The following is a 13,048-nucleotide window of genomic DNA, read 5'->3' as shown; positions in this document are numbered from 1 at the left end:
GAACAGCGACGTACTTTTCGGGGGGAATGGGACCATCTGCTTGAAACAATCGCGACAGACGCGAGGCGGTGGCCATAAAGATCGACTCTCACGTGTCGGAAAGCGGGTCACGAGTGGTCCGAGCTTGACCCATGACGTTTAGCTAATCGGGGATTAGATACGGAAATGACGGTGGTAACGAGGGACGTTTTGCTCCGCGAAGGAAGAAGACGGCCGCGGCTCTGAACCGGGTCAGTCGAATTTTACGAATGGTCGGATCAGGCCCGTGGGCTACTCACTCCATAAGTACTTTTGCGCCTCGCGCGGCGAGTATGTCATCATGTCCACGTGTATCACCATGTACTCCCCGTTGTCCAGCAGCCTCTGATTCTGCATCGAGTTCATCATGTCGATCAGCGACATCGCCGTTCCCAGGAATATGTAAACTGCGAACAGATTTACCGCTTCCGTTAAACGCAACGCCGCAGGCGGCCGGCTCGACGGTGGAATCGAATACGCGGGACCTAGAGCGATTTCCAGAACGGAACTGACTTTCACGCTTGTTCTCTGCTACGTACGAAACGGAGCAGCCGTGCGATTATCAGTCAGATCATCGAACGGAACTATCGTACTCTATCCCACGAAGGGAATGTAACGAAGCTACTCGACTGTAACGCACGAGCTCTCTGTGTCTATACCTGCTAGGGTGGCCCTTATTTTCAACGTGCGATTCATTTTACTCTCGCCCCTTAGTATGGTTACCATTTCATAAAAATTCGTTCGAAATTCATCAATGGTTTGGATTTAAAGAATTTCTCAAAAATGGCAAGCTTTATCGAAATTTCTATCAAATAACATTAAAAGAGCACTTAATTTTCTAGAATTTTTTTATGAAATGGAACCGTTCTAGGGGGTGAGAGCAAAGAAATAGGAAACAAATTTCGACGTGTATAAATAAGCGCCACCTTAATACCTAAGTACTCGAAGGTGGTCCCATTACGCACGCGGGAGCTCAAAGGCTTCCAAAATTCGCGATCCTCTTTATACCTTCGTAAAGGTATGTTTTCTCGTGCGTTACAACTCAATGCAACATGGCTAAATCTAGTATCAACGATTCCAGAGAAACAACGATTGGATCTTCCAAAAGAACGTGAAACGAGTTCCATGTCTGAGCAAGTGGGATTCCAAAAAGGCAATAAACATTTCGACGGCGGTTGGAGGTGGAATTTGGCCTCGACGGTGGATGGATGGATCCAATCGCTGGTTTCCTTGGCGATCGCGAGAAACGTAAATGAAGAGACTGACTCCTAGTCATGTTTTTGGTCTCCTGTATAAGTTGGAACCACACGCTGACTTGACAACAGGGCAGCCTCTCCTCGCAGCAAGTGTGACGGTCCTCGACGGTCTTGTAGTGGTTGACGGTGAGATTGTTCTTGGTGGCCTGTTCCTCCAGCGACCGGGCGACCGTCGACCAGGCGCTCTCGGTTATGATCGTGAATTTGTTCCATCCGTAATGGAGCAGCAACGCGATCACCGACTTCGTCACCTGCGTGTCCGGTGGCTCGGTCCTTGCGAACGTCGTCACCTTCGAGGCCTTGTCGTCCGAGCATTTCTGCAATCAAGAATGTTCACGTGCTTTAACGAACGATGGGCAACGGATCGATGTTTAAACTGATCGTAAGAGTAGCTTAAGATCAAGAAGCTTATGCCCTTCGAAATTGATCCATCGGGACTTAAAGCAGTCTACGCTTAAGGATCCGCTCTAAAATTCGACTGTCATTAGCAGATGTCGACTGGCCCGTTGCGATCTCACCTGCGCGACACCCCAGAGATGAAGAGACTCGCCGAGCGCAAAAGGCAGCGGCAAAGTCATCAAACAAAACACAAAGGAGGGCGCGGAGGAAACCGCGAAGGAGCGGAGGAATCGACAGGCGGGCGGAAAGAGTCGGCAGGAAGAATGAAAGCCTGAAAATTGAAACGAAGGGGAAGGTGAAGTAGGTGGATGAGGCCCAAGGAGAGGAGGGCCCAGGGGAGGGGAGAAAAGAGAAGAAATGGAGGAGGAAAGAGAGAGTATAAGAGATGGAAAGAGAGTAGAAGGGAAGAGAGTAAGGCGGCAAAGTGGGCTGCGCCGGGTGCCATGGTGTGTGGCGCGCGGTTAAATATAAACCTGTGGCAGCCACCACGAAGGAGGGCAGGAGGAGAGTGGAATGAACGGGGCAACTCTCTTCTGGTGCTCGCGCAGAAGTGCGCGAGGCGGTTGCTCCGTTGCTCCGTACCGTTCAAATGTGACATGCGCTCATTAACATATAAATTAAACGTGACAACTGGGGATCAGTTCTACTTTAACCGTGGCGACCGTCGCCAGGCCACGATCCACTTTCCATTGTTTTTCCCACCTCCATACTATGTATCGCTGCTTCCTCCTACTTCGCAGGAACCAGGAACTTATGCTCACCCATCTCGTCCACCAGCTGCGCAGGTAATCTTCCCTGGTAACATTGTTGCACCTCGGATTCTGCGGTCACCCGTCATCGTTCCCGCAACGACTCCGTCACGCGATGGGGAACGCGACTTTCTCAGTTTATCAATCCGCGCGTCAGCTTCCCTCTTCCCTTCCCGCAGGTGCTACGTCGCGATGCCGGACCCTCGTGGACCTAAGTAGTCCAAACACCCCGTTCGTGGAATCTTCCTACTCGACGTCAATTGACGTAATCTCAATTTGCTCTGTCTCAACCCAAGCCAGCTCTAATTGCAACTCAGTTGTATCTCGCAACTTCTGCAGCCGACGAAAATAAAAGTCATCCTCGCAATCTATCCTCGTTATTAATACTCCTACCATCTCGTTCGCCACCAAAGCGCTCTATCGGCGAGTAGCGACGCGTTACTGCGCGGCAAGATCGAGCGGAGTCCCCCTTCGGATCGTCCTTTCGTCCTCCCACGATTCCAGGAAGTCGTGATCGCCGACAATTTACCCACCTGGCCGGGGGATCTCCTTGTCTTTTTTCTCCTTCCCTCCCTGTCCGCGTCGGTGATCGTAAATCCAGACGGCTTTTTGCCCGCGGAGTTTCGTCCCGAAATGCCAGATTGGACGCGATCAACGCCGACGCCGGTGAGAAAGCTTTGAAAGCGAGGTGACTGTTTTCGCGGGAATCCAGCCGGCATACCGGACGTCGGGCGTCACACGGTGGACAGACAACGGCGCGGCGTCGCCATTAAATTCGCCGAAAGGAAGTTGACTATGCACCGTGATAGCGAGATTATTGTAATCGTCGCTTGAGGAAAAAAGGAACGAAATTGATCCGGCTCGGGTGCCCCGGGCGGAAGTAGCCGGCGGGGCCGCATCGGGAATGACAAAATTATTATCGGTGGTCGTAAAGCCGGTCGCGTTTGATTAAAAGGAAGCCATCGGCGGCTCGGCGAAGCCTGCAACCTCGACCTTGGAGGAATCAGGGGAACTTGCAGCTAATCCTGCCCAATTCAATCTCCCGTTTCGTAATCCTCGCTGCCCTAAGCTGCTCCAAAGTGGAAGCAGACTCTCCCGCGGATCGAGGAGCGATCTATCGATTAAATATCCAGATAGCGTGCAGATGCAATCGCACGTAAACCGTAGGTAACCGACACGAGGCGACCACGCAACCGTGTCCCCCGGTTTTGCATAAAACGTGCCAGTGATCGATGATCCGGTAGACGAAACTGGTCTGGGTTAGAGAACCAGTCCCCGGAGCCCGCGGGGCTAACAAAGAGGACGGCGACGAGCGCACCTATGCAGAATCGTATTGTTTTAAGGGCAGAGCAGGCCGCTCGGCTGAGGGACGAGCCGAGGGTCTGGTAGACAAAACTGACCAACCTGGTCGGTTTATCCTGGCTGGTGAACGAGGTGGGCTTTGGTCATTGCCGGCTCGCGACGTGCTGTTATTCTGGGCTCCACTCGGCTATATTTAGACGAGACCACCTTGAGGGAGCTCGAGAGAGGCTCGAGTGCTCTCCGCGGGCTGCAACCGCAGGCCTTTCCTCTATTGGCCGATTGTGTGTTAGTTGTGCAATGCGTTCGCGATCCTTTGGAGAAGCGATCGAGGAATTCCTGCTTACGTCCATTTTTCTCATTTCTCCGCGGATAATTCATTGTAGATCGATGAGGATTGGTCAATAAGGGATGGTGGAACGATCCGTATCCATCGTTGATAGATTCCTTTAAACCTGTTGAAAATCGAAATCACCCAAAGGTTTTGCTCTGATAGTAGCTACCGTCAGCTGTTGGCAGCAGGAATGTCTTGGCTGCGGCTCATCGTGGATTCCCCGCGGTCCTCCCTAAATTTGTATGTTACTGCTTTATAATTGTTCGCGGCATCCATAAAACATGAAGCCCGAATATTTCATCTTTCCGCCGCGCTGGCGAACCGCGCCGTTCCTCAAAATTATGCCTCTAAACTCGTCACCGCGGCGGTCGGGCCCCGGTGCATCGACAATCATCCTGTCCCCTGAATAACAATGGAGCGATCCTCGAGCCAGTTTCATCCCGTGGAACGTAAAGCAACGGCGAAACGGCCGCTAACCACGCGCTCAAATCACTAACGATGCCCCAGCGTGCCCCCCTGGAGAACAACGTTCTATTCACTCTCGCCGTGTCCCTTCCTGTTTGCGTAAGACGGAAGTCACACCTGAGGAGGAGGACTGGAAAGGAAGTTAAGAACGCGTCGGAATATTAATTCCGCGTTTAATCTTTTCAGTAGGTAGCGCGACTCGTCTATGTACCTAAGCTAACTCGCGACAGCTGTCCGTGGTCCGATTCGCTCGTTGGAACTTCCAAGCTGCAGAGTTCGCATTGACGCAAGGTTTCAGGGGTAGGTATACATATAAGCGAGGGTCCAGCGAATCGCAAGACTCGTTGGAGACACGATCGGCTCTCGGAGGAGTCGCCCTCGGCGGCGAGACTTTTCTCTCCCGAGCGAAGGTGGCGAGCAAGAACGGTAACGTTGTGCCAGAAATACCAGCACTTCCCGATACAACGCGCTGGCTACCACGGGCAGAACGGAAAGATCGCTTCCCGGAATTCGCGAGCGTGTGAACGGATCACGTCCTGGCCCGTTAATGGTGGCTATTAGTGTTCTCGAGGGAGACCGTTTACGTGCACCAAGATGTTGCCAAACGACACGCTCCGTGTCGCAGATAAATTCGTTTCTCTCGGGGGTCTCGACCGGTGAAACGTACCGGGTCTTTATCGTGAATATCAATTGATAATCCTCTGGCTCGTTAGCTCATTCGTTCCGTCGTCGGTCCCTGCTCTTCACCACCATCCGCGAGCCACTGCACGTACATAGGTATACCTGCCAGCGGGGGTCGCTGGCCAAGCGCGGTGAAAAGCTCAATTTTCTTTCACCTTGGATCGGTGAAACGCGACCGTCGCGATGTTAACGACCCTAGGATACCCCGAACAACACCAAAAAAGGGACGAAGAGAAATTCAACGAACGAGCGAATTCTTTCCAGGGAATTAGAAAGCAGCCGGGTAACAGCGACATTAGATAATTGAACTTGAGGCCGCGGGACGCGCCGTTACGCCAATTAAGCTTCGTTCTTTCGTACAATCCGGGGAGTGATGCCCACTCGTGAAATCCTCGTGCCCTGTGGGACGCGCTGATTGGCCGTTTCGGGCGTGACATCCTAAATTATACCGTTAACGCGCGTTATTTTCGATTCCACGGCCCCGACCCGAAGATCAGATCTCGGATAAGGGCTCCGTTTTCGGGTCCATCTCGACTCTAAAGCGGCAGGCTCTCGCGCCTGACGTTTCGCCGCTAGCTTCCGCCAATTAAGTGACCTGGCGACGAGTAATTAAGGAGAACCTGGGCGAATAACATCCCCCCTTCCGACTGATGAAATTAAGCAAGCTGGTCCCCTTGCTACCCCGTCGAATTACATAGCAGAGTGACAACTGGCGGATCTGCGCTTACGCGGATGCTAGATTAACTTGTCACGAGATTGCTGCATCTTCTGTTCCAGAGAAGCTTAAAGAAACTCAGCGATCCACTTGACTTGCTCCATTGACTCGATAACTTCGCGATAAAGGGTGGACGTTAACTCTCGGCGTGACTCAATCGCTGGGTCGTTAACTTTCCTGGTCGGTATTATATGTACACAAAACGATATTGTCGACTTTTCCTCGTGGAATCGCTGGTTTACTGCCAGCCAAAGATCACGATCGACCTCGGCGTGACGATGACACCAACATCCTGCGGTCAGGCCATCTCATTCCTCTCCAAACGTTGATCCTTCGCCCGGGGACAAAGTCTAGCAGTTCGGGCTTAGGCTCGCGAAACGCTCCCCCCTCCCCGCTTTCGTCCCGATGAGTGTAACACACTCGATGGAAAAAGCGGATGATCTATAGGACGGTGGAGTCGCTGCACGAGCGTCGGACGCGCGATAGAACGGATACGAGAGCAGTGTTTTATTCTGAGAGATCAGAGGTGTCGGACGATATTTAGATACCGGGGTATTTATATTTAGCCTCGCGTCGTGACTGCAGCCACGCGGCGATGTAAACATTAATAGAGCGTATTTACTAACTCGGGCGTCATTATACATTCTAATTTGAGGAAACGCGAAGCCGGACCGCGCGCCGCCAGCAGGTCGCGCTTTTACAATTCATAATTGCGCCTTACCAGGGGCACTCCTCCTGTTCCCACTCGCAACTCGCGGGCGTGCAAGTGGAAGATTTTGCGAGCGAGGAGTAGAGAGAATCTCTCGCCGGAGATTAATTCGAAAGTCGAAAGGATCCGAAAAGAAATAAATGGCCGATACGCGACGGCCGGGTTTCGCAATCGGCGCCGTTTCATTCGGAAGATTTATCGGCTGGGAAAGGTGTTCGAATTGTGCCCGACGAACGGTATATCCCCTCTAAAAATAAATTTCTAAACCGGAGAATGATCGCGCGCGGCCCTGTTCACGAGGAACGCGTGTAGCCGCGGAGGGGACACAACTCTTTACGCACGGGCGCATGCGTAGAGGCGAGACTCGCGCGGGCGCAGGCGCGATCGCGACCGGCGAGCTGGTGGGGGGCCTCGCACAGAGAAACAGGGCGGTGCTTTCATTTATTCATAAATCAACAGCGTCTATTTATAGCAGCGTCGGACAAATAGCGATAGTTGCGCGCTCGCGTGCACGTTCCCGCGGCGTTGTATCCTTGAATGGCGAAACAATCGGATGGAAATTAAATGCGGCCCGACGAAAAGTCGAAGGAGGCCCGCGAGTCGACGTCCGCGCCGGCGTTCCGTTCCTCGGGACCGCGGGGGTCCGGCTTTTAACCGTCCGCGTCTGGTTTCGCGTTCGGTCAGGGTCGTAGACACCCGTCCGCGCTAATTAACCGCCCCCTCGATTCCACGCCGCCGCGGCGTTTACTATTTCTGGAAAGTTTTTAATTGAATCGCTACCAGGGCTATTCGAGACGGCGGGGAACGCGGTCTCCCCGAGTCCTCTCGAATCAATTACTCCAATTAGAGAGGCCTGATACGTTGGTACATGGGCGGGCGAACAAACGACTATGACCTTTAAAAAAATTCCACTTGTCCGTGGCTCCGAATTTTGGCGCCAACGCCTCCGATACGTTCCATTCTTGCAAACAGGCTTGGGAGTGATCTCTGGACCAGCCGATCCATCGGTTTCCTAATGCAGCGTGCATTCCCATGCTAGCGATCGGCAATCGCAAATCAGCAACGTATATGCCGAGTCGAACGCGTGGAAAAGACGAGGGAGGGAAACGTGTGGATCGCGCTTGGGAAATGTATCGAACAGCGGGGACGGCGCAATGGGCCGAGAAAACGGAACACGGCGGATCCACGCGCATCGGTTGCTCCGGTGGGTGTCTGTGCCTCGGTTGCGACGAACCACCGGTTGCAAGTTGCAGGTTGCAGGTCCGAGCAGAGACGGGCGAGCACGCGGATGGTGTAGGCTCGTATATGGGACGGGGTACGAGACACGGGATGGGAAGCTGGCCGTAGAGCAGCCAACCAGGCCTGATGCTGGGTGCTGCCGTGTCGGTTGTAGCTGGGTTCGTTCAGTCTGTCGCTTGGCAAAGCAATAGGCCCAGGCTAAATATAGCCTGGCGATAAACATAGGCAGTTAGTGGAGGCACGGTAGTGTATAGCGGTGTCGGTGTATCCGTGGATATACTCGAATGACGGCTACTCCCCTTCTCGTAACGCCGTGGGATTTCGGGCCTACCTGAAGGGCCATTCAAGAATTCCCGACCCGGTCGGAGACGGTGGGCGCGGGCACAGCTGGCAATCGAATCGGCCTGACCCGCTGGAAATTGGAAGTCACGGCGCGCCGCCCTGTCACTCGGTGTAATTAGCCTTTTCGAACGGTGTTAACCGCGGTTAACGCTCGTTCCATGGTAATGGCTGATCAATATTCCATGGCGCGTTATCCGAGCTGTTCGACTCTCCCACGCGCAATTCGTTCGCCGCGATTTCGCATCCGACTACCGAACCTATGCAGACGCTGAGCTTCGGTGAATCGCGACTACGGACACCATGCTTGTGAGTACTTGCAACTTATGCCAAAATGCCACCTCGAAACGAAAAGTGACCACGATTACGGCAGCACCCGATGACGAGCGGGTGGCCAGTGGCTTGGACAGAGAAAGAAACAACGTTCCTTTCCTCAACCGTCCCGCAGTGTCGCGGCACGGGTGCAAAAAGCAAAAATTTGAGTTTTATAATTTTGTATTTCATTTCATGGAATTGGTAGTAAACAGTCATCCAAGGGAAGAACATCATAACTTAGTAACATAAGTAAAGGATTTAAGATCAGTAATTACATTTAAAGTTGAATAATCAAACGCAAGCTGTCACAGACTGCACATAGGAAATATTTAGCCACTGCATTTTTGTTGTATTTATAAGTTCTTTTCTTTGTGTCTTTATTTTTTGAAAATAAGCAAAATATATCCTTCTTTCGTTTTATTAATTAAAAATTCTTGCATTTAAAGATATGGATACGTACCAGTGGCTCAAATTATTATTTTTTTTTTGGCGCATCTTCTAACTTCTGGAGATAATTAAAAAAATTCGAAACATATCGGTTCTTTCAAATTTTGACTACAATTAGTTCTTTTTATGCCCTTTAATTTGGTGTAAATTTTATCTGCTTCCGAGTGCTCCCTCGTGAGAAGAAATACATTAATAAAACGAAAAATTAGACAAATATGTGCTAGAATATTTATTTTGAAAATACTCTGAGCTTTGAATTCCTTCAGATTCAACTAATAGTGATGAAGATGTATAAAAAGAATGAGTAATTTAAAGTTTATTCTCAATACAAATTATTTAAGAAATTAATTTTATTTTTTTATAATTGTTTCATACGTTTGTTATTAATTTGTGTTTAAATTTATTTAAAAAAATATATATTTTATTTATTTTACAAAAGTATGCGCGATATGAATAACTAATAAAAATTACGTTCAAAAATATATTTTATTAAATTATTTTATGTTAAAAATTATTTTTTTGGTGTAAAAATATGATTAACATATCAATTACATGTAAATAACTGTATCTTAATGGAAAATTGATTTTTTTTTCTTATATACTCGCTACACTGCGCGTCCGTGGAATTGTTTGCTGAAGCGTCACGGTAATAAAAATCGTCGTGTCATGTTTTTTTTTTACCTCTCGTCGGGACCGATTAACGCCCCAGCCGATTTCGTGGTTTTCTCCAGCCGCGAGAGTCGGCGGAGGAACAACGGCTTATTCTCCTTCCTTGATTCGATTCGCCGTTTCTCGACAAAGCAATACCACCGCCGGGGTCTAAATATAGTCGGGCCGATAAACACAGACACTTGGACATATGCTCCGCGCTGATAACGGATAGTCGTTGTAACACGGTTGCTGTAATATCGTTCGCATCGCCGTAATACTACATGATTTACGTTGTTTTCGCGACGCGATTAGCGGCAAATATTGACCGACCCTGATACCGACTCGCGCGGCCGGGCCGCTCGGATCCGCGCGAATTTAAGGAGGCTCCGCTCCGGCAGAGATAGCGGGCACATTTGTGCAAAGTGTACTTTGTCGGTGTCACGGAACGTCGCGATAACGCCGGGGCCTCGCCGGATCGCCTCTGATCCAAGGAACAATTACACAGAAATAACGCGGAGCGAATTCCTTGCTGATCAAGTAAACGCCGCGAGCCTCGCCTCTAAAAATGTACTTAACCGAGCAGTAAATTGCGTCACGCGAGTAGAGGCCTCCTCTCTGTCTATCCCCGAGCGAGCGGCCCGATATCTCTCGTTCGAGGCAATTACGGGACGAAAAGAGAAGAGGGCGAAATGCCGCCACTCAAAATTCCACGCTGCTTTACGACCCCGGGGGATCGGGACGGTAAACAAACGCGCTAGCTGTTCCGCAAATTATCGGCCGGCCGTCGCGGGAAATTATATTTAGAACGCGGCATTAGGCTTAACGCGGCGATAGAGCGAGCTTAGCCGACGACAAATTAAGGCGATTGCGACGGAGCCGTCGCGGCTCGTTAAATCGCACGCACTTCGCGTATCTCGCGCGGAGCCACCGCTTATGCCGGCACGATCGAGATTTCACGATGATCCACGCACGACGGACGCTCATTCGGATCGTTCTGCCTGGAGTGAGCCGTAAAATGCCGCTTTTTATCGCGCCTCCCCGGCTGTCAACGGAAACGACGCGAGGAGCGTTCGACGTAAACGCTCCGTCGCGTGGACATAGAGGCTTTTTCACGCGATTCTATCATCGAGGCACAGTTATACGTTCCCCCGGGACTATTAACTTAAACGAGGGATCGCTCCAACCGCGGAAGCGAGACTGGCGAGTGTCGCCGGTTAGGTAGGCACTCCAAAGAATGATCGAGCCGATGAACATGTTCGGGAATGAGATCGGATCTTGGCACCGGGACCAGGAAGCCCGACGGTCTCGTTATCGCGAGCAGGAGTGATGCACGAGCAGTAAAACTTGACCTTTACGTGAAATTGTCAAGGGGCCGGGAAAGCAGCCAGGGCGACGACTTTGCGGTGACATATTTCATGCAACTTTCAGCGATAACGATGATCTATGCGCAACGGATCGGCCAGTGTTATATTCGCCGCGCGAGGCTGACGTATTCCGGCGTTTCCCTCGTCCCGTTACCGCCGGGGAAGATAAAAATTGCTCGAGTTGTAGCGTCTGATAGATAGAGACAAGTTGGGGTCTGTTCGCGAGACAAGATGGCAAAGCGTGCTGATCACGTGCTCGAATCTTCCTCCGGATAAGCTGACCGTGATGAGGCAGACGAAGAAATTTCGTTTATCTGCGTACCAGAGGAGGCCACGAACGACGCCGCGCCTCGTGAAACGAGGGAAGAACAACGCCGGCCGACCATACATTCTTGTTGACCGAATGAATACGCGTCGGTACGCTGGGCCCATAATTGGTGCCGGCCAATTAAGGGTTAATTGAGTGTATTTTAGCCTGAAACCAGCCGCGTCGTCGTTACTTAAGGCGGCACCCACATTAAACCGAAGAGCACGGCAGCGTCGGAATAACGCTCCGGCCGCTTTCTACTTTAAAGTCCGCCTTGATTCCGTGAGACGGGGGAAGGCGGTATATATCCGGCGATCGATTTATTCGCGATATATTAGCCGTTTCATGGGTGTCGACAGAGGTAAGGACGCGACGACGAAGCCGGAGAGAAGAGGCTTAAAAACCGTGCCCCGACAAGTACGCGCTTCGAGCGGCTCGCTAACGAAGTTTTCTGCGGGTGCAAACAGCTTCTGCAGAAGGATCTTCAGTGGCGGACGATAGCACTCGTGAATGGTTGCAGTGTACGAATCCCAGGAGCTTCGGCTGACTAATCTAAAGCCCCGAAATCTGTCTCCGAGTTCGATCCAGTAGTATACGGAGCGTGCTGTCAAGGGAGTCTAATTTGAGCAGCGATCCTTGAACGCAGACAGCAAGTCGAAGCCAAGGTCAAAAAACACGTTAGTCATGATGGATCGAAGCGTGCACCGTGAATCACCACGGTACACAATCGTGAAAACTAGAATGGCTGGGAGCTTTGCTCGTTGCTCGTCGAGCCTGCCATCGATGAAGATAGGCTGGGGAAGAAGATCGCGACGATACTCGAATTTGAATCTCTGTCTGGCTTCAACTTTTGAGGAACACCGAGACTGCAAGGTTCGGAGGGTGAGAAAGCTGAGATCGAAGGACTGGAGAATTCAAGCTCGATCGAAGCAGCTTTTCTGTTCGCGCTGCTCTTCCAAAGGACTCCGCGTAAATATCCAATAATTGATCTTGTTCGTGCGATATTACGTTGTAGGAGCGCCGCCGCGCGTTCTTTCTTCCTGCTGGCAGAGCAGAAGCGGACACGAGCCGACAATGACGGTGCAAACGAGTCGGACGGACTCCTGGTCGCCTGCGAAACCAGTATTCTTACACTCTGTTCACTCTTTTATCCCCGCGGTGCTAAAAATAGAGTTTACTCCAGTAAAAAACGTGTCCGCGTTGTCTTTTTTCCCCTCCCCGACCGTGATGAATGGATCTCTCGCTCCTCTGCGACTCTCGAACCACCGCCGCCGACCATTATATCCTTCTGGTGGTTAGCCGACGATTTCTGGCAGGCATCTATTCGACTGGCTGGTTATGTAAAAACCAATTGACCCAGTTATTGGGAAATTGCGCTTGCACGCGAGTAACTGATTGGTGCAACAACGAGCACCCTGTTCGGTGGAACACTGCCGCGAATTCGACCGTGTCTATTGGATTTTCCACGCGGGTTCTCTAGTATCCGAGTAGCGGATAGGCCGGGCCAGACGATTCGACGCGGGCAGGCTCGAGAGGCAGGCCCGCAAAGTGTATTCGAGATTTCAGAGAATCGCAAACCGACAGGCGACTTACGGCGACGAGAGTTCGGCGGAACTCGGCCCGAGAGATTGCCATTATCGATGAATTTCTCAGCGTTATGTCATCCCGTGTTAACCTTGCGTAACCGCGTGGCTAATCGATGTGTGCGCGTGCAGACAATTTCCCGATAAAACGAGGAAAAGAGACACGCGAAAGGACCTG

At 51.2% G+C, this 13,048-nt stretch overlaps 1 protein-coding gene across 6 annotated transcripts in view; it reads right to left on the bottom strand.

Annotated features, from left to right (window-relative positions):
* The window catches only part of LOC143372652 (receptor-type guanylate cyclase Gyc76C), a 51,452-nt gene that overhangs the window by 5,437 nt on the left and 32,967 nt on the right, over positions 1-13,048 (bottom strand). For all 6 annotated transcript variants that reach the window (XM_076819097.1, XM_076819100.1, XM_076819101.1 and 3 more), the window contains 2 exons: positions 1,285-1,591; positions 279-425 (listed from right to left, as the gene is read on the bottom strand). In XM_076819097.1, coding sequence (XP_076675212.1) covers positions 279-425; positions 1,285-1,591 — 454 coding nt within the window. The remainder of the gene's footprint in view (positions 1-278; positions 426-1,284; positions 1,592-13,048) is intronic.

Source organism: Andrena cerasifolii, chromosome 8, assembly GCF_050908995.1.
Source record: "Andrena cerasifolii isolate SP2316 chromosome 8, iyAndCera1_principal, whole genome shotgun sequence".
NCBI classification, from domain to species: domain Eukaryota; kingdom Metazoa; phylum Arthropoda; class Insecta; order Hymenoptera; family Andrenidae; genus Andrena; species Andrena cerasifolii.
This window is presented reverse-complemented; position numbering and strand designations above follow the sequence as displayed.